At 57.3% G+C, this 19,027-nt stretch overlaps 1 protein-coding gene across 2 annotated transcripts; it reads right to left on the reverse strand.

The window, feature by feature from the left end:
- Positions 1–774: 774 nt before the first annotated feature.
- Positions 775–18,130, reverse strand: BPIFB2 (BPI fold containing family B member 2). Of its 2 annotated transcripts, none has more exons than XM_045833331.1 (16): positions 18,059–18,130; positions 15,606–15,748; positions 13,380–13,473; positions 11,795–11,899; positions 10,980–11,126; positions 9,543–9,603; positions 8,142–8,202; positions 6,187–6,278; positions 5,761–5,946; positions 5,467–5,520; positions 4,733–4,903; positions 4,151–4,218; positions 3,955–4,000; positions 3,123–3,186; positions 2,676–2,752; positions 775–1,167 (listed from the first exon to the last, which is right to left on the reverse strand). In XM_045833331.1, the coding sequence occupies exons 2-16, from the start codon at positions 15,712–15,714 to the stop codon at positions 1,126–1,128; spliced, it is 1,377 nt and encodes a 458-aa protein (XP_045689287.1). In that variant the 5' UTR covers positions 15,715–15,748; positions 18,059–18,130; the 3' UTR covers positions 775–1,125. The 2 variants fall into 2 exon arrangements, with proteins under 2 accessions (XP_045689287.1, XP_045689286.1); XM_045833330.1 differs by lacking the exon at positions 18,059–18,130 and adding an exon at positions 16,491–16,537.
- Between the last annotated feature and the right edge of the window lie 897 nt (positions 18,131–19,027).

Raw genomic sequence — 19,027 nt, forward strand, 5'->3', positions numbered from 1 at the left:
TTTGGGGGTGGGGGTGCAGGAGCAGAAAACCACGTGGCTTTGGTCCCTCGTGATTGTGTCCCTCAGCCTGCCTTCCCTAGGCCATCTTGTCACGTGTGACCCGCTGAGTTAGAGGAGCTTTCGGAGGGAGAGAGACTTAGACGTGTTCAGTGAGGCCATGGGCTCAGGAGGTGGATCTTGCCTCCTTCGAACAAAAATGTTGCTCACAAGTAAACCAGGGGTGGAGACGCGCATGAGAAGGCAGGGAACTCTCTGACACCCGGGGCTCGTGACTCGAGGACAAGAGCCAGGTGGAGATGGGGGTGAATGGAAGAGGAAACTGGACATCTTATGCCTGGATTCTAGCACGGTCCCAGGCCTGGGGATCGGCCACCATCCCGCTCTAAGACTCTGGCTGCGTTTCTCTCCTCACTGGATCCCTCAGTCCCTGAATCTGTGAAATGGGACTCCACATCCTGCCTTTCCGATTCACAGGGCTCTTACGGGATCCTAGCAACAGGATGGGATGTGACACTGAAGGGGGAAAAAGGCATGGAGCATGCCACCGGGTAGGGCACGGTGGCTCGAGGGCCCCTATGGCAGCCCTGACTTCCACGTTGTCTGGGTCATTCTCCATGGTCCTCTCAAAACATGAGCTCCCCTGGGCCAGGAGGGCAAGGAAGACAACAGGGGTGGGGTCACGTCTTCTTCCTCTCCCAGGCAGCTTTGGTGGCTCCAGGGACAGGCTGGGCCCAGGAACTGCACACAGGGAACTGGCATCAGTTATGCAAAGAGTTCGCTGGGCTTGGCTGGAAGTTGCAGCTCAAGAGAAGATATTTAATACAAGAGGGCAGGCACCAGTCTGCACAGCCTGGAGGGGCAATGTGCTCCCCACACTGAGGGGGTGTTAGAGGGAGGAGGGAATAGATGATGGAAGGGGGAGGGTTAAAGGAGAAGAGAAACGAAGGGAGGGAGTGAAGGAGAGGAGTCCAGGCACGCAGCAAAGACTGAACAGCCCGCCTGGGCCATACGGCTTGTCGGAGAAGGCTACATGTGGCTTTGCCTCCATTTTCCAAGTGGCTTGAGACAAGAGGGGCCCCCGGAGCAGGGAGCCGACCCGCTCTCAGCCTTCCCAGTCGTCCTGCCTCAGCTCTGGTAGGAGAGTTCGCTGGATACCACCACGTAACCCTGAAGGGCAAAGAAGGCCGTGGGCCAAGTCAGAGGCCACACGAGGACCCGTAGGACCCTCCGCTGTCCCATCAGCCTGGCTCTGAGTTCATGCTCTGTCCCTCTTGCTCTGTGTCCTGAGGACAGTCCTTTGCCTCTCTGGGCCCACCTCAGAAATGCTACCACGAGGACACAGTGAGACCACGCAGGCAGAGCTCTCAGCATGGGGCCTGCACAAGATGCGTCCGCACATGGTCGGCACCATCTCAGTTTTATGACTGGGAGTCCAGACCACTGAGTGTCTCCTCCAAGTCCAAGGCTCCTCAGCAGAGCCAGGCACTCCCTGGATGTCTTCTACTGTCTACAGTGCACTGCAGAACACCCTGGGGGCCTGCCTGTCATTCATTCAGTTAGCACGTCTTTACTGTGTGCCCCAAGCCCTGTGACAGGTGATGGGGACCCAGCAGGCCACGAGCCAGACCAAGTCCCTCCCACATGGAGCTCTTATACGATCCAATATGGTGGCCATTAGCCACCTGTGGCTGATCACATTAAAACTAAATAAAATTAAAAATTCAGCTCCTCAGTTGCACTGGCCCCATTTCAAGTGCCCAAGAGCCACATGTACCCAGTGGCCGACAGTGGCTACTGTGATGGACAGTGCAGAGTCCGTCCTATTGAACAGCCCCAGTGCAGGGACCTTTGACTTCAGACCCAGCTGGTTGGATTTGTGGGTCCACCACTGCCCATGCCTGTTTGGAGGAGTCTTGGGGAAATTCCCAGTAATAGCCCTGGCTGCTTGCTGTGCCTATTGCTCCTTCTTAGGGGAGTGGATCACCCAAGTGCCTTGGGGCCATAGTTCTTAAGCAACAAGGACATCCTCCCTGGAAATACATCAGCAGTTCTCACTCAGGGAGGGGGGTCCATAACACCCAGATGTTGGACTTGAGGCACCTTGGCTAAGATTGCTGCCCTACACATGTCTCATTGAGTGAATTAGGAAGAATATTATCTTTTTATGTCCTGGGTGAAACGGAAAGCAGCTGTGGGGTCTCATGCTGGGCAGCCATGTGATCAGTGTCACTCTGGACCCTCAATTTCTGACCTGGGAAAGTGATTTTAAGAGGGTTGGGAAGCCCCTTCTCCCGTCCAGCCTGCAGAGGTTTGTGTGCAAAGCCCGGAGGGACCCCTTTGTCATTCTGCCCCAGACACCCTCAAGGGGCTGTGCCCACCCAGGGCACAGAATCAAGGGACAATTGAAGGCCCCTGGCTGTGGCCTGGTGTGATATTTGATAGGGACTAAAGCGCTGGTGAGACCCTCCCTCCAGTGTCTCTTCAAGTCCTGGATGTCCCATCTTGTTGCCCCTAAGGATTCATGGTGTGGTCTTGGCAGAGGCAGGGGGCACCCTCAGGACTGGCTGACCTCGAGGTCCCGGTGTTTGCACTGGCAGGGAGGGAGGAAGAGGTGACACCCATATCGCAAAGCCCAGCTTCCCTCCAAGGACTGAGTCGTATCCACAAGCTCTCACCTCTCGGATGAAGATCTCAGGGTTGTCATAGTTTAGGTTGACCACGTTGGGAAGGGTAACCCCTATGCGCAAGAGAGCTGCAGGCAGAGAAAGAGAAACCAAGTTCAGCCGGAAGGCAGTGATGGAGCGTCATCTTAAGCCTGGTCAGTGCTGAAGTTCTCATGTGCACTGCGACACTGAGTTCCACAGATACACCAGAGGTGGGAGCCATTATTAGACTCACTTTGCAGGAGGGAAAGTGGAGGCTTAGAAAGGGAAAGGAACTTAGCTGAGATCCCGCAGCTGCTGAACAGCCAAGCCAACAGGTGCACATGGGCAGCTGGACTCCGGAAGCCGCCCTCTTACCCTCCGAGCCTCGGAGATGGGAGAGGGGCCGGGACACAGCCTGGAGCAGGTGTAAGGCAGGAGGGGGCCAAAGGACCAAACTGGGGGGAGGGCAGGGCTTACCATTGAGGTGGTCCAGCAGGGGCTTCTTGAACACGGTGTTTATGAGTGCTCGCAACTTATGCATCTGCAGCCGCGGAGCCACGGAGACAGGGCCCACCCAGCAAGGGGTGGGGCGAGACAGACAAGCAGTACACACGTGAACACACAGACAGACACACAGACAGAGCAGGAACAGAGGGAGGGAGGAGGGCAGGTCACTCTTGTCCCGGCTTCAAGCAGAGACCAGCTATCCCAGGTCAGGTCAGCCTTCTGAGCATAAGGCACCCAGGAACCACCCGCCTGTGGAAAGGCTGAGAGACAGCACCTGTAGATATCTGACTGACACTCTCTCCCTGTGTGACAAACAGGAGGCTGGCTGTCCTACTGACGCTGCCTGACAGGTGGACTGGCCAGTAGAAAGACTGATGGGGCATATTGACTTGCAGGCCATTGTGGACGAAGGGAAACATGGTGGCCCAGCCGTGTCCCCTGACTGACGGAGCAGCCAACACCATCTCACGTTGGCTTGGCCAATTTACCAGTGGTGTCAGTGATTCTTGGGCTAACAGGTTGTCGACCACCAGGCAGAGTGACAGGCAGACCCACTGACTGACCCCCCTGAAGAGCCAAGGCTGACTGAATGGCTGGTCAGCAGAGAAACATCACGGGAAAAGCTGATCGTAGATGGACGGGCTGCTGACCGACCACTGTCCCTGGGCACCCCAGAAGGGAGCCTGGTCGTGGCGGCATATACAGGCACATATACACACAGGCACACATGCACACGTGCCCCTTGCCCAGGCTCATGGCCTGCCCACCCAGTGAGGGGGTATCTGGAGACCCCCACACTTACCTCAATGGACCCCACATTGGAAGAGGCCACAGTGAGCTGGATATCCCTGAAAGGGAAGCAAGAGAGCTAGAGGCAAAGGCCAGCGCCGTCCGCCCCCATGCCACGACTGCTGCACCCAAGGCTCTGTGAAGGGTGGTTTCCAGCCCATGGTGCAGAGGAACACACTGAGGCTGTGGGTCCAGGAGGCCTCACTTACCCCAACACAGACGTTGTCCCCTGAAGCTTCACCCTGGACACAGAGAGCTGGAGGCTAAGGTTCACTGTCTAGGTGAGTAGAGACAGCAGGGTGAAAGGGCGCAGGGACATGTGAAACCTTTCAGCTGGCCACCAGTGACCCCTGACTCCCACCCATCCCCCACTCATTCAGGTATTTGTGGGGCACAGGTCGCCAATGGGGGTGGTAAACAATAACTAAAGTAACCAGACAGGATCCTTTCAGGGAGTAGTGGGTGCCATGAAGGCAGAATGGTGGCATGGAGAGAGCTGGCTGATAGGGCCCATCTTTCTCAGAGTGGTCCTGGAAGGCTGCCCTGAGGAAGGCTGCAACATTTAAGCTGAGACCCGAAAAGCCAGCCATGCCAAGAACCAGGGAAAGAGTGTCCTAGGCACAGGGTATGGCATGTGCAAAGGCCCTGAGGGAGAAATATCCTGGAACATCAAAGGAATAACGAGAACAGTGTGGACTGAGCTGAGCAAATGAGGAGCCTGGGGCAGGAAGTGAGGTCTCCCTGAGAGTCCACACCCTCCCGGCCAGCCCCACCCAGCCCACCTCACTCACCACGTTGATGGAGAAAAGGGATTGGAAAGCCGAGTTGGAGGCCACAGCCAGGACCTCAATGTAAGGCTGCAGCTGCAGCGTGGCGTTGTTGGTGTGGATCATGACCTCAGGGGTGCTACTTAGCCGCGCCTTGAGCACCACAGGCATGGGCTCAGGGAACTGGTGGGCCACCTGGGGAGGCAGAGGGGAGAGAGGAAGGAGGCCATGAGGGGGCTAAGGCTGGGTGGGCTCTCCATTCCTCATTCCTCTGACGCTGATCAAACCATCTTGTACGTAACTAGTCCACAGATCAGGACCGTCCCAGGCCCCTGCCCTTGGGAACGCCGGTCTGATGGGAAATGGGCATGAGAACAGGCATAGCCTGTGCGGTCTGTGCCAGGAGGGAGGGAAGCTGGGGGGCCATGGAAGGTCAAGGAGCCTCCTGAACCAGACTAGGGGGTTGGTCCCAGGAAGAAATCCTGAGCTGGGTCTTGAAGATGGACAAGGGGAAGGAAACAGAAGGGATACTACGAGCGGAAGGCGGTGCTTGGGTACTTCTCTATGGAGGAGAAAAGAGTGTGATGTCCGGGCAGCAGGGGCCCTGCCTGAGAGGGCGCGGTGCCGATGTGAGGGTGGATGCTAAACCCCACTCCGGATAGATATGAGCCAGCAGAGATCCCACAGCCCAGACAGCGCCTCCCCCCCGACCCCAATCCTGGGTCTGGGTCCCGGGAATGACCAGAAATGTCACCAACCTCGGGGATGAGCTGGCCCAGCATCGAGGTGTTCAGCAGGTTGTCCTTGGACTTCTGAAATTGGCCCCCCACACCATGACAGCTTTTAGGGCAGCAGCTCCCCAGCTAGACCACGTCTTGCCTCCCACTTACCCCTTCCAACTTAACCCCGCTTAACCCTTCCAACAGCCCCCCTGTAACCCTAAAGCTCCAGCCGCCCCACCCGCCCATGGTTTGGCTTCCGTGGGGTCTCCCCAGGCTGGGCCACAAGATGTGCCTGCCCCACGTTCCCCAGGCAGCAGGTCTGGCCCTCACCAGCTGCCCTGTGACGTCCAGGTTGAGGGTACCAGCTTTCTGCAGCAGCAGGAGAGCAGAGTCAAACACATCCTGGGAGAGGCCCAAGGTCACCATGGCACCGCTGGTGCCCACGTGCTCCGGCAGCGTAAAGGGGGTGGAATTCACGGGAATGGGAATGGGCTTGCTCAGAAGGAAGAGAACAGCCTATGGGGGCGGCCAGAGAGGGAAACAAGCGGTGGACATCAGTAGGGAGATGGCTCCATCACATAACCTGGGCGCAAAGAGATGCCACCCACCCCGAGATGCCACACATCCAAGTCTCACACCTGGAATGCCATTCCAGCCCTTCTCCCCTCAACTCCCCTGCTCTCTGAGGCATCTCGCAGAACACGAGGACTCCAGAGGCACCGGCCTCCAGCTCTGGGATGACAAGGACCCACTCACGTTGACATCCAAGGAAATGTAGTCCTTAGTGATGTTGGGTGCATTGATCATGAAGTAGCGAATCTGGGACTCCGGACCCACAGGTTTGAGGCCTCAAGGAAACCGGAATGAAGGAGAAAAGAGGGCATACTTAGCCTCATCTACCAGTGCCTCGTCTATCCAGAACACTCCGTGTTGCAACTGCCTCGGTTAGCCAGCCCCGGGCCAGGGAACAAAGTGGGTAGGAGAAGGCCCCCGCGGAAGCAAACTGAAGTTGCAAAGTGCGAGCACCGAAGACTCAACCCCTTAGACCTGTTGACTCTTAGCGCAGACACACTTCCAACAGGTTTGCCTTCTGCTTTCCCCGTCGGTGGAAGACTAGAGACCCCAAATCAGAAGGAAGGGGAAGGGTCACCCTAGGCACGGAGCCACAGAGAAATGCTAGAGGCAACAAGGAAAAAGCAGGGAGTCCACATTTCCCACGGTCCAGACATTTGACTGACTTACACCGTCTCATTCGATCCTCACCGCAGTCCTGTAAGGTTAGGAGCCCATTTTACACACACACACACACACACACGTGCACGCACACACACACGTGAGCGCGCACACAAACTCTGGTGACTGCAGTCGTGCCTAGGAGTGTACACCTGGTCCAGCCGGCTCAGAAGCCCCTCTCACTCTCCCCTAATCACACTGCCTCCTACAGAAACTCAAAAGGCCCAGGCCCCCGGGCCATTCAGTTCAGGTGCACAGCAGTGCCTTCCGGGGAGGCGCAGCCAACAGTCCATTTCCTGGAGGAGGAGGAGGAGTTCCCCCAAGGCTCAGAATATTCCCACTGGAAAGGGCGAGGCCCTCGTGGGAACCACACCCCTGCACACAGCTGGCCAGGCTAGGTGGGCTGGCAGGTGAGGACTCAACCCCGCTGTCGGGAAAGCACAGCTCTTAGCTCCTCCCCCAAAGTCTCTGGATAGCAGAGAGGTATGTGTGTGTGTCCATTCAGATTTCTGTCTCTTTTTTTCTTTTTTAAAAAAGGGAAAAATCAGACAGGAGCAGGGGTGGAAGGTGTTCGGGGCGGTGGGGAGGTGAGCAATGGCTGATGGGAGTTGGCGGATGTATGCCCAGCCCCGCCCCTCGGGAGGGTGTTCGGTGTGTTCCACTCGGAGTCCCAGAGCTCCCCTGGGGGTGAGCCTCAGGTGCCCACAGCAGTACCTGCTCGTGAACACATCTCTCTCACCACTCCTCTCCTCAGCCAGGGCTCCCCTAAAGCCACCCCCGCCTGAGCCTCTTACACTAAAATCCTCATCCTAGGATCTGTTTCTGGGGGATTAGCCTAAGACAGGGCCTTCTGCTAGTATATTCCTAGCACCCCCTGGATAATGAGGCCCCCTGGAGAAACCAGAGGTGGGACAAGCCTGACGGAAGGTGGAGGGAGAGGGAGCTGTGACCCTGGATGGCGGTGGCCCCTGAGGAGGCAACCGGGGGCGGGGCCCTTGGGGGCAGGGCCCTTGGGGGTAGAAGGGCTGGAGTCCTGTGGAGGACATGCTGAGTCGGAGGGGTCTGTGGGACCCGCAGGGAGGCGTCCAGGAGGAAATGGGATATAAGCACCCTAGCCCTGAAAGGGGAGAGGGGCAGAGAGTCCAGCGAAGAATGCGGGAGATGTGGGAGCAAAGCCAGCGGAGGAGGGGGTCTCTGAATCTCCAGGCAGGGCAGGAGGCAACAGCAAGCTGCGTGTGCTTCCCTCACACACACACACACATATGTGCCTCCCTCACACACACATGCATAGGTGCCCCAGACACTCAAAGACATTCTAGAATTTGAAGATTCCCAGATTCCATCAATAACTGTTCAGTCATCTTACAGGTGACTTCCCGGAGGTCTAAGCTGATCCAAAGAGGGCATCTTGAAGGGTCTTAGGGCTCTCAGAGGGTCTCAGAGCTCCCCTCCCCCACCCCGAGACTGCCCAGCCTTACCAATCAAAGTTCCCAGGTGGACATTGAGGCTCTGCACGAGGTTGGAGATGCTCAGACACGCCTGTGACAAGACAAAGCGGCCTGGGCTAGAGCGGCGCTCAGCGCTGGAGGGAGTGAACCTGGGAGAATCTAGGGTCCCCATATGGAAGCTTCCCCCAAACTGGACACCGAGACTTGGAATACCCTCTTTCTCCACACCAGTGGGCATCTTTGGGCACCTCCTCTGGGCACTGGAGAGTCGGGGGGGGAAGCTGGGACCCATGAGCACCAAGAAAGAACAGGACCGTGGGACACCGCGGAGGTGGCCACAGCGGGGCCTGGGCAGCAGAGGCAGGAGCCTGCTGTGTCAGAGGGCCAGCGGTGGGAGGATGCCACCCAAAGTGGAGGCAGGCAGCGGTCAGCAAGCAAGGCCCGGGAGACTAGTGTTCTCCGGGGCACAGTGGGGCCAGAGAAGCACACTAAGGTGGGGTCACTGTGACAGAGGGTGGGGCAGGAGAGAGACTGCAATGCCAGGGCAGTCACTGCCTGGTCCAGGCCAGAGCTGGTGACGCTGGGCTAGGCGAGGCCAGGAGGCAGAGGAGAGGGCCGGGTCAGGCTGTGCTGCCTTCAACCCTCAAACCTCAGTTTTCTCACCTGCAAGATGGGGGGATGGCATGCAGTGGGCTGGTTTGGTCTCCACTACTGCCCCTTAAGGGAGGCGGGGTAGGAAGAGGCAGAGTTGGAGAACCGGCTCCCCCGTCAGCAGGGGGACCCTGGCACCTGGGGCGCCAGCTCTCACCAAGTCAGCCAGAGGCAGCGAGTGACAAGGGCTAAAACACTAACAGCGTCACTCACACTGCCCAAACTGTCCTAACCGCCTCGTGGGTGTTAATGCCCCTCAGCCCACAGCCAGCCCATCTCTCTGCACTGCACAGGTGGGATCAGGGCCCGGAGGGGAAAGGCCCAGACGGATCAGGTGGGCAGAGACTGGTTAGGTGACCCATCCAAGGTTTGGAGCTGGGAAGAAGGGGAACGGGGCTTCGAACCCAGGGCCCACACCCTTGTCCAGTCCCGTTTTGTCTTCTTTTCACAGCCACGTGGTCCCTGAAAGCTCTGTCCCCATCCCACCCTCCAGCACAAAATTGGGGCTGGCCTCAGAGACTGAGCCTCCCTCCCCCGTCAGCCCCACACCCGCCCTCCTTCGCGCCTCCCCGGCACTGCCCTGGCCTGTTGCCACAGCCCCCTCCCCGCTCTCCTGGGAAAAGGGAAGGAGCCCCATGAAGGGCCTTCTTCTGAAACAAACAAAAATAAATAAGCCGTACCCATCCCCGTCTCCCCATGCCTGCCGTGCCCCCGCCTTCACCGTGCCTGCGAGGCAAGCGGTGCCCTCCTGCCCGCGAGGCCTGGCCGGCCGCTCTTTACCTTGTTGCGCAGGACGGCTCGGATGTGTTGCTGCACCAGGACCAGCAGCTCGGGGGGTGCGCTGAGGGAGGGACACGGAAAGGGCTCCTGAGCCGGGGTCGGTGCCTCCAGGCCTGTCTCTTTGGCAAGGCCACGGTCAGGAAGAGAATCTCTCCCCTCAGCCAGGGGCCGGTGATCCCCATTCCACACCCTGCGTGGGCTGGACACGGTGCTGGCACCCTTGTGCCCACAGATGAGGAAACTGAACCTCAAAGAAGAGGTCGCTGATCTCGGGGTTTGGAAGTGGCTGAGACGTGAAAACGAGGCCGGGCTTGCGGGAGACGGAGAGGGCATTGCCAAAGCTGGGCTGTGCCGTGTCCGTGAGCAGCTGGCCCTACATCCACTCCGAGCCCAGTAAGGCGCGGCTGCTTCCTGCTCGGACTCCAGTTCCCCGTGACACCCTTCATCAAGTCCCCTTCCTGGGCCTGGGCCCCAGTGTCCTCTCTGAACAACGAGAGATGGGTCTGGGTTCCTGTGTCTCAGTGAACGCCTAGGAACCTCGCTAAAATGTTGGTCCAGGCTGCAGCCCAAGCTCACTGGCTTGCCTCCAGGGGAGGTGGGAGAACGGCATCTGTGTTTTTACTGCCATCGACCTCGGGGCTTTCGTCCATGGGCAGCACCGTGAGGGGATGAGAGTTCCACGCGGTGACCGGGGGACACAAGCCCGGGTGAATTTGTACCCAGCTCTTCTCCGGGGAACAGTCCTGTCAGAAGGCTCGAGCGCCTCCCCAGGAACCCCCAGCCACGTGTGGGAAGGTGTGGACATCAGTCAGAGGATTCCCAAGCAGTAGGTCAGTCAGGCTGCGGGGATTTGAACACCACCATCTGCCAGCTGTGTGGTCTTAGGCAAGTCACTTAACTGCTCTGGGCCTCTGTTTGTTCCCCTGTGAAATGGGGGAAATACTGACACCCTCCCGGTAGGATTACTGTGGACCCTGCTCAGGAAGGGCCGGGATCCCACCCAGCACACAGCAGGCGCGCTGGAGGCAGCACTGCTGCTCGCTTTAGATGAGGACATGGAAGGGCCACCCGACACAGTGAGAGCTTGGCATGCGCCAGCCCCCCCACCCCAACCCCGAACCTCGGACGCCCCATCTCTGCAGGGAGGGGCAGCCCTCCGAAATCTCTAACAGAGGCATCAGTCCTGAATCCTTTCAAAAATAGTGTGTGTGTGTGTGTGTGTGTGTGTGTGTGCACTGTCGTATGGTGTGGGGCTGGGCGGTGGAGGGGACACGGCCCAGGCCGTGTGTGACCTTGGGCAAGTCCCTCCCCCTCTCTGAGCCTCAGTGTACTCAGCCTTGAAACAGGTGTGATACTAGGGGCCTCTAAACCCATTGTAGTGACTGGATAAAGGCTTGAGTAGGAAGTTCAAGAAAGGACCACAGCCCAGGCACCTACCTGTGAGTGTCATCAAACACGATGGCTTTGTTGAAGAGTAACAAGCAGGTGGAGATGCTGACCACGGGGGTCCCGATGGAGCCCTGGGCCACGTGGGCGTCAGCCAGCAGCACCACAGGCACGACCAGCTCCAGGGGCTCGGGGGCTCTACGGAGATGCCAGACCTGAGCCCCAGCAGCACCGCCCAGCAAGGCCCCGTGTAGACTGGTGCCAGGCCCTGCAAACCCCCAGGCCAAGTCTGCCCCCCAGCAAACACAGACAGGACCCCCACTCAGGGTCACAGACGCTACAGCAATGGGTGTGGACTCTGGCTCTCCATGCCCTCTCATGGCAAGGCCCTGGGCCAGTCACTCCCCGCACGGAGCCTGTTTTCTCTTCTGTAAAGGGGCATAAGACTGGTGGTGCCGACCTCACAGGGCTGTGCTGCGTTTTCCACGCAGTGGTCACGTGATGACACCCTGCCTAGAGCCTGGCCCGCACTAAGCACTGGTAGAATGAAGTGCCCAGGGTTCAAATAAGAGATCCCTCTGAAGGCCCAGCTCACATTTTGAAAACTAAATGAATGTAAAGTGGCTGGTGCACAGAAATAATTCTAATAGCTGTTTATTGAGCACCTACTATGTGCCTTGTGCTGTGAAAAGAGGGATGCAATTTTAGTTACAGCAATGAATCCATTTGCTGCGACCCTCATAGTCTTGCTGCAAACATTCATCCCATTGGCAGAGGACAAAACTGAGGGTTGGAGAAATGAAATGACTCTAACTGCCCCTGAAAATTGACCTGCCCCGCCCCCTGCAACCAGCAGATTCACTCACCGAAAGACCTTGACAGTGAAGTTGGCTGCTGCCCGCAAGCGTACCCCCAAACCGTCAATGAAGTTCAGGTAAAGGCGGGGCACGTGGACGTCCAGAATCTGGATCCTGCCGGGTAGGAGAGGAGGTGACGAGGGAGCTCCCGCTAAACTGCGGAATCAACTTGGGTGGGTGCCCCGGGCCACAGCCACACTGGCCACGTTATAAATAAAGAACAACTTTCTGACGATTGGAAATATGGGACAAGGAAGAGGCAGCAAGTTCCCCATCACGAGGGCATGCAAGCCCTACATAGACAAGCACCAGGTAGGGAAAAGGTACAGAGAGCACCCTAGCCCTGGACAGGGTCAGATGATTTCTCAGGCCTTGGAAGGATTTTAGTGTCTGACTGAGGTCTGGAACGCTGGGAATGCGGGGAAAGAAAAACTTTGAGAGGCACAGAGAGCAGAAATCCCCTCTATACCATTCTAGTGAACAGCTTTGGCTTGTAGCCCTCCAGCAATGGGAAACTCACTCCCTTCAAAGTTATTCAGATTGCTAAGACTTTCCAACTAACCTATGTTTGCTTTTTTCCCCCCTAAATGAAAGTCATTTTTTCCCTACACAGTACTTGGGGGGGGGTGTGATTCAGATGCTACAAATGGTGTAAGTTTTTAAAGTCACATCAAAACTCCACCCTCAAAAGCCCTCACTGTTAGCACTTGGGTGACATCCTTCCGTGACTCTCCCTAGGACACAGGCTGACCTAGAACCTGTTTCTTTTCCCTTGACAGCCATCCTGGGTGTGTTCCCACACCTACCAACAAGGACACTCGAGTTGTCCCTAACCAGCAGCACGCTGCCCGCCTGTGGCCAGGCCACAGGTCACTCAGGAGCCCTCAGCCATAGGGGTTGCTGTCATTCCCCGCTCTCCACTGTGACCAGCCGGGCCTTGAGCGGTGTCCCAGCCGCAGGGAACTCACACTGGGGGCCTTCGAGCAAACTGGGCTTGTGCCCACCCAGGTGTTAAATGTTTATACTTAATTGTCATCATTCAAACCTTGACAGATTCTGTAAGTTCTCTCGGGAATCCAGACACCTACAACAGGGAGTCTGCATCCCCACGTGGATGGGGTCACCTGGCCCAGGCCCCGGGGACAGCTGAGTCGGAGACACCCCTGCCTGTCTCTGCCTCGGAGTTTCTGTGCATTGCGAGGGGTGTGGAGGAAAATTAGGCTCCCACTTGCACCCTAAATTCGGTGCCTAGCTTCTGGAGGAAGTAGCCAAGAGTCCTGCCAGCCCTGGGGACCCAGAGGCCACAGTCTTGGCCCCTGGGGACAGAATGCTACCAATTCAGAGGCACCAGTCCCCACGTCTCCACTTTGGTCCCATCTCCAAGTCCTCTTGTGACCGCTCGCCGAGTGGGTGGGGGTGTCCGACCTGGTGAGGGGGCCACACCCAGCTGTTCTAGGAGGCGTCCGCTGCGGACCAGGGCGCCTGTCTGCTGGGCTGGAGCGTCTTTCCCAGGGGGTGAGAGCGCGCACCCACCGGTGCGAACACTCACCTGGTGATGGTGCGAGCACCTTATCTGGAGGACAGGAGCACTCACCTGGTGGGCTGAAACCCCTCTCCTCTCTGTTCCAGGAAGTATGGGACAGGGACCTGCAGGGCCTGCTGGAGGGGGTCTTTCCCGACTTTAGACACTGTGGGGCCAGACAGGGCGAGGTTAGGCGGTCTCAGGAGCCACTGAGGGAGACCACACCACCCAGCACCTGCACCCCATCCTGAGCAGAGAGGCCGCAGAGCCTGGAAGGGTCAGGCTTGTCACCCGGCACACGGGGGCCAAGCCCTCCTCACGCCCTCCTTGGGTGCACTTCTCACACCAGGCCCGCCAGCCATGCCTTCCCTCTCTCTCTGTCTCTCCAGTCCCTGCTTGTCTACCCTGCTCCTCAGAAACAGTAACATCTTTTGTCCTTTTCCCAGACTCTGGCAGGAAGCCTACCTCCTCTGGAGCCCCCTCAAGTCCCCAAGCCGAAGGGGACCCCTAATCAAACAGGAGTGGGGAGGCCTGGGAGCTGGGTGCTGAGGACTCTGGAGTCCCTCAGGTTCTGGGTGCAAACCCCAGCTCTGCTACTATCTGTGTGACTGCTCTGTGCCTCAGTTTCCCCACCTATAAATTTGCAGAGATTACAATGGTACCCATTACAGAGGGTCCTTATAACCATATCAGTGCACAATTAACATTCACTCTCCCTGCTGCTATTTGTTCTGGGGATAGTAATGGCTATCATTCTATAGTGCCTCCTTTGTGCCAGCACAACTCAGTGCTGTAGGTCCTGTATGACGCCCCGGTTACCTAGAGGTGAGGACACCTGGCAAGGAGAAGTCAGATCTGGGCTGAGGCACCCGGTTCCCAAGGCCCTGGACTTCCTCACACAGCTGTACTGCTGGGCCAGGAAAGGTGCTGACTACATGTGACTGGGATTAATGGAGGGGATGGTGCTGCGAGAGCATGACATGAGGAGTCCAAAGGCCCAGGCTCTGCTCAGACTCACTGTGGCCTCTGGATCCCTCTGGGCCTCAGTTTCCCCAGACCCAAGCATAAAGGCAGTGGTCTCTATGTTCCCAATGCCCCTCTTCTTAGCCTGACCATCTGTGGCTGAGCCAAGGCTCATGCCCAGGCCTCTGGACTATATCTACGGCGCTCCCCGCACAGGGCAGAGATTAGACGACACTGGTAAGAAGCCAGCCAGCCAGCCTGGCCTTGGAAGGAGGCGTGTGGGGCCCGGGCCTCCTGCCACATTTCCACCGAGAACAAACATGGCCAGGTGCACCTGCGTGGCTGTCTGGGACAAAGGAGGCTCACATGGGACAGGTGGAGAGAAGGTGGCCAGTGGGGGGCAGTGGTCTCATGTCCCTCCCTGCAGGCATCCGTGCCTGGTCCCTTGTGCCAGTCATGCTCTAACACGGATCACTGACCCCCTTTCACCACCTGCCTGTCTGTCCAGATACAGGGTCTTGAAAGGCGTGCACGACCAGGACGCCCTGCTGCTTCCCTGAGCCGCTGCCTCACTGCTTCGTAGCCTGGGCCTCGCTCGGAAAGTCCCTTCTACATTCTGACCCGAATCCCTCAATCCCTCACACTGTAGCCTGGACCCCGAAAGCCACCCTAGGGGCAGCTGGGGGGACAGCTTCTGTCCCTCCCTGGGCCTAGTTTTCCTCACTGCACCTTCCCCAGGGGATGGAGCAGAGTCTAGGACAAAGGCCTTGGCTGGGCCGGTGAGCGGCGGTTCTTCCCGCTGTGACCCTGGCAGGGATCTAACTCCAGGATGCTCTCCCACACACATGCACACAGAGACCCCTCCATGGACACACACGTACAACCAGGGTGGGCAGCCACACCTGCAAACACACATCCATGCACCATGGCATTTGCACACATGCCCATGGTCAGGCACCTGCCCGACACTCAAGGACACGTGTGGGCACATCACCATGAATTGTCAAACCCCCACACAGGCACACACAAGCAAAGTTCCCACTCAAGCTGGCCATGCCTCCTCTTAGGCCCGTGTGCCCAACCCTGCGGGCACACGTGCACATTGGACATGACAAACGCCCCCATTTGTGCATTCACTTAATATTTGTTGAGCAGCAAGCACTGTGTCAGGAACTTCTTGGGGGTGAGGGACACAGTGACAGATAAGATCCGAGTGGGTCCTCAGTGGGCTTTTGAGTTCATAGATGCACACACACACTTAGGATTGCACACACACTCACTCGCACACGCTCAAGCACAGACCCACGCGGGGCAGCCCAGTGACGCGACTCTTACCGTAGCTCAGCATGGCCTTGTTGAGTCTGATCACAGTGCCTGGCATGGAGGCGCCCACCGCAGGCAGGAGCAGCACCAGCAGCAGGCCCAGCCTGCACACCTGAGCCATGGTGGTCCTGGTCACTGCCCCCCAAATCTGTGGGCTGGGGTGGGGACAAGCATCAGGGAGCTTGTCCAGAATCTCCCCAAACCCCACCCCAGCCTGGAGGCCGAAAGTCTTGAGCGGGATCCCAGCCCCGCCCCAGGCTCTACACAGCTTTGCATCTCTGCATCTGGAAGATTGCCTTCCCATGCCTGCTTTGTCAGGAACCTCGAGGGGTGTGGGCCCCTAGGCCCAGAGAAGACATGGCTTTGCCCAAGGCCACACAGAACACTGGGGTCAGTGCAGGACCCAAGCCATGCCAGAAGAGGATGGTGGGACTCCCAAACAGGGAAACTGAAGCCCAGGCCCACCGCCCCGAGGCCCAGGGCTGCGTCACCTGATACCAGGAGTACAGCCCAGTGTGACAGCCCATTCTGGGGTCCAGCTGTCCTAGTCTAGCCAGCGGAGGACCTAGGGTGGCTCCTGTCCTCATCCTGTCCTGTGCCAGGGTAAGGAAATGTCCAGAAAGTGGGCCTCTTCATCACCCCCTGGCCCTATTTACCCCTACCCAGCCAAGTGGGCAGATAGACCCGTGTCCAGCTCAGAGAGAAGGAGCTACTCAGGAATGAGGGGCCACTGCTCAAATGGGCTGAGTCCTGCTAAGGCAGCCCCTCCCCAGAGTCCCACAGCAAGACCAGGGATGAGCCCTTCTGCAGAAGGCCATTGAAAGTAGTGTCCCCATTGAATAGACAGAGAAGGTGAGGTTCCTCCTTGGAGGAATGCCAGCTCATCCTGAGTCCTACCTCAGGCGTCCCGGGACGGGTGGACTCTCAGCCCCAGCCAAGCCCTCCTCTGCCCCAGGCAGGTATGGAGGCTGCTTTATAAGCCTCCCTGGTGCGTAGGACCCACAGGGAAGGGACATGGGGAGGGACAGGTTTGCTTGTGGTTGAAAGTGTTTTCCCTGCAAACACGGCCTGTGCCAAGGTGTCTCATCCCACAGCAGCGGTGGGGCTGCCACGTAGCCTGGCCTCGCTGCCAACTGCTGCAAGACCCTAGGGTTGGACAGCTCTGGAGATCTCTGTGGGGAGGTCTGCTCCCAGTAGGGACCCCTCATCACCCCAGCCAGGCCTGGCCAAGCCCAGGCAGGAGGGAGTGCCCGAAGTCAGGGGGAGGGCCGCAGTTACCTCTCAGGCCTGGTGCCTCCACGCTGGCCCAGAAACTTGACCCTTTTAGGAGGGACAGGAGGCTGCCTGAGCCCCAACCCCAGTGACTGGCTGGGTCCTGATCCCGGTCTCACAAGAACCCCATCCCTTGTCACAGACGCCACCCTGATCCTCATCAGACATTGAGCCCTAATTCAAAAGACAACAGACAAGGGAGTGTGGATGGCCCAGTCGCCACTACTTAACACCCCAAACTCGCTCCAAATGCCAATCCCACTCAGAATGGATTTAGCCCGTTATCTCCTTCTGCAGTATAAACCCCGGGCTCCACCTTGGCTATATGGGCCCAAGGAACTGGGCAAATGTGAAGAAAGTTTGCATATGCATGTGTGTGAGGGTTTTGTGTGTGTTTGTGTTTGTGTGTGGTTATGCATGCCTAGTCATATGTACACATGTGTTAGGCCATAATTATCAACACCAGAGGAAAGTGTGTGTGTGTCCATGAAAAGGTCATGTTGTCGCATTGGTTTATGGTGTTACATGCCTGGTCATGTGACCTTACGTGAGTGCAGGTGTGGGGAGTTCTGTACATAGTACACACAGGGTCTGGCACAAATAACGCCTGTTTTTATTACAAAATCTTTTATTACAAAATCATAAGCATAGAATTCTGCAACATAACAATATGACTCAAGTATACCCTATGACACTTTAGGTGAAATGTTCAAAGTAAAACTATAAGTTATTACACCCATATTATTACCCCACCAACCACACTCAAGCAGGCATTACTTTTGCAGGACTCGGTGTATGTGGGCTTGGTGTACTGAGTATGCCTGCGGGACCGTGTGTGCATGGTGCTAAGTGCATGTGTGTGTGTGTGCATGCGTACCGTGAGCTGCCTCCTGTGTTGGGAGGGGTGCACATGTGTGTGTGTGCACACATGTGTGGGCACCGGAGGTGGTGGCATAACTGCAGGGGAGTCCCCTTTGTTTCTCTGTGTGACCCACCTGGGGTACAAGGATAAAAACCTCAGGCCCGCTCACTCCAGAGCCCTCCACGGCTCCCACTGACTCCACACTAGCCCAAATGTCAGACCCAGAACCCAGGCCCACCCCATGCTGGGTCCCCACTAGAGCAACAGAACCAATGGAGTCCACAGACACCACCTCCCCCTCCCCCAGGGGCCAGAGCTCACGTGGACCCACCTGCCTTCCGGCCAGAGTGCCCCTGCCCTATCCTGTAGGTGAAGAGGAGTGAGACGAGCCAGCTGCGCACTCACTAACTCCCTACTCCCAGCCTTGGTTTGTCCAGCCCTCCTGGCCCTCACCGTAGCGGAGACAAACAGCAGAGTCCGTGAAGAGGGGCTCAAATATTGACAGAATCCACTCGCAGTGTTTGCTCTCAGCATGAGCACTTCCTCTTCCTCAGCATCTCCAGCTCAGGGGCACCGAGGGCAGCCAGCAGACACAAAAGAGGGAGATTCTCACCAGCCCCTCCTCCATACCTCATGGCAAGCACCATCCAGCGGCACCTGCTCCGTGCACGATATTCTGCCAGTCCCTTTGCCTCATCCGCAGGGGCGGGGGCTGCGTCTGCTCGCCCCTGCAGCCTCTGCCTGGAACACACCAGGTGCTTCGTAATTCAGCATAAAGTATAGGCTGCATGAATAATGAATGTACAATTGTAAGACCCTTGTAACAATTATAATGGCAACATTTCTGGGCTTCCCCTCCACCAAATATTCTTCAGGGCACTGTATGAGTTTCCTATTGCTGCTATAACAAATTAGCCCAAACTTAGTAAGTTAAAACACAAATTATTGTCTTAGCATTATAGGAGGTTGGAAATCCAAACTGGGTCTCCCTGGGCTAAAACCAGGGTATTGTTCTCTCTCTAGAGGCTGTAGAAGAGGATCTGTTCCCTCACCTCCATTCCTGGGCTCATGGCTCCCTCCTCCATCTTTAAAGCCAGCAGGTTGGGCTGAGCGCTCCTCAGGCTGCCATCCCTCTTCTCCTTTGCCTCCCTCTTCCACTTATAAGGAAGGACCCTTGTCATTACACTGGGCCCACCTGCATAATCTAGGAGATTCTCCCATCTCAAGGTCAGCTGATTAGCAACCTTAATCCCATCTGCAAGCTTTAACTCCCCTTTGTATGTAACCAAACATATTCACA

This window comes from Phyllostomus hastatus, unplaced genomic scaffold (genome assembly GCF_019186645.2).
Source record: "Phyllostomus hastatus isolate PE091 unplaced genomic scaffold, TTU_PhHast_1.1 phas_contig_17, whole genome shotgun sequence".
Lineage (NCBI taxonomy): Eukaryota > Metazoa > Chordata > Mammalia > Chiroptera > Phyllostomidae > Phyllostomus > Phyllostomus hastatus.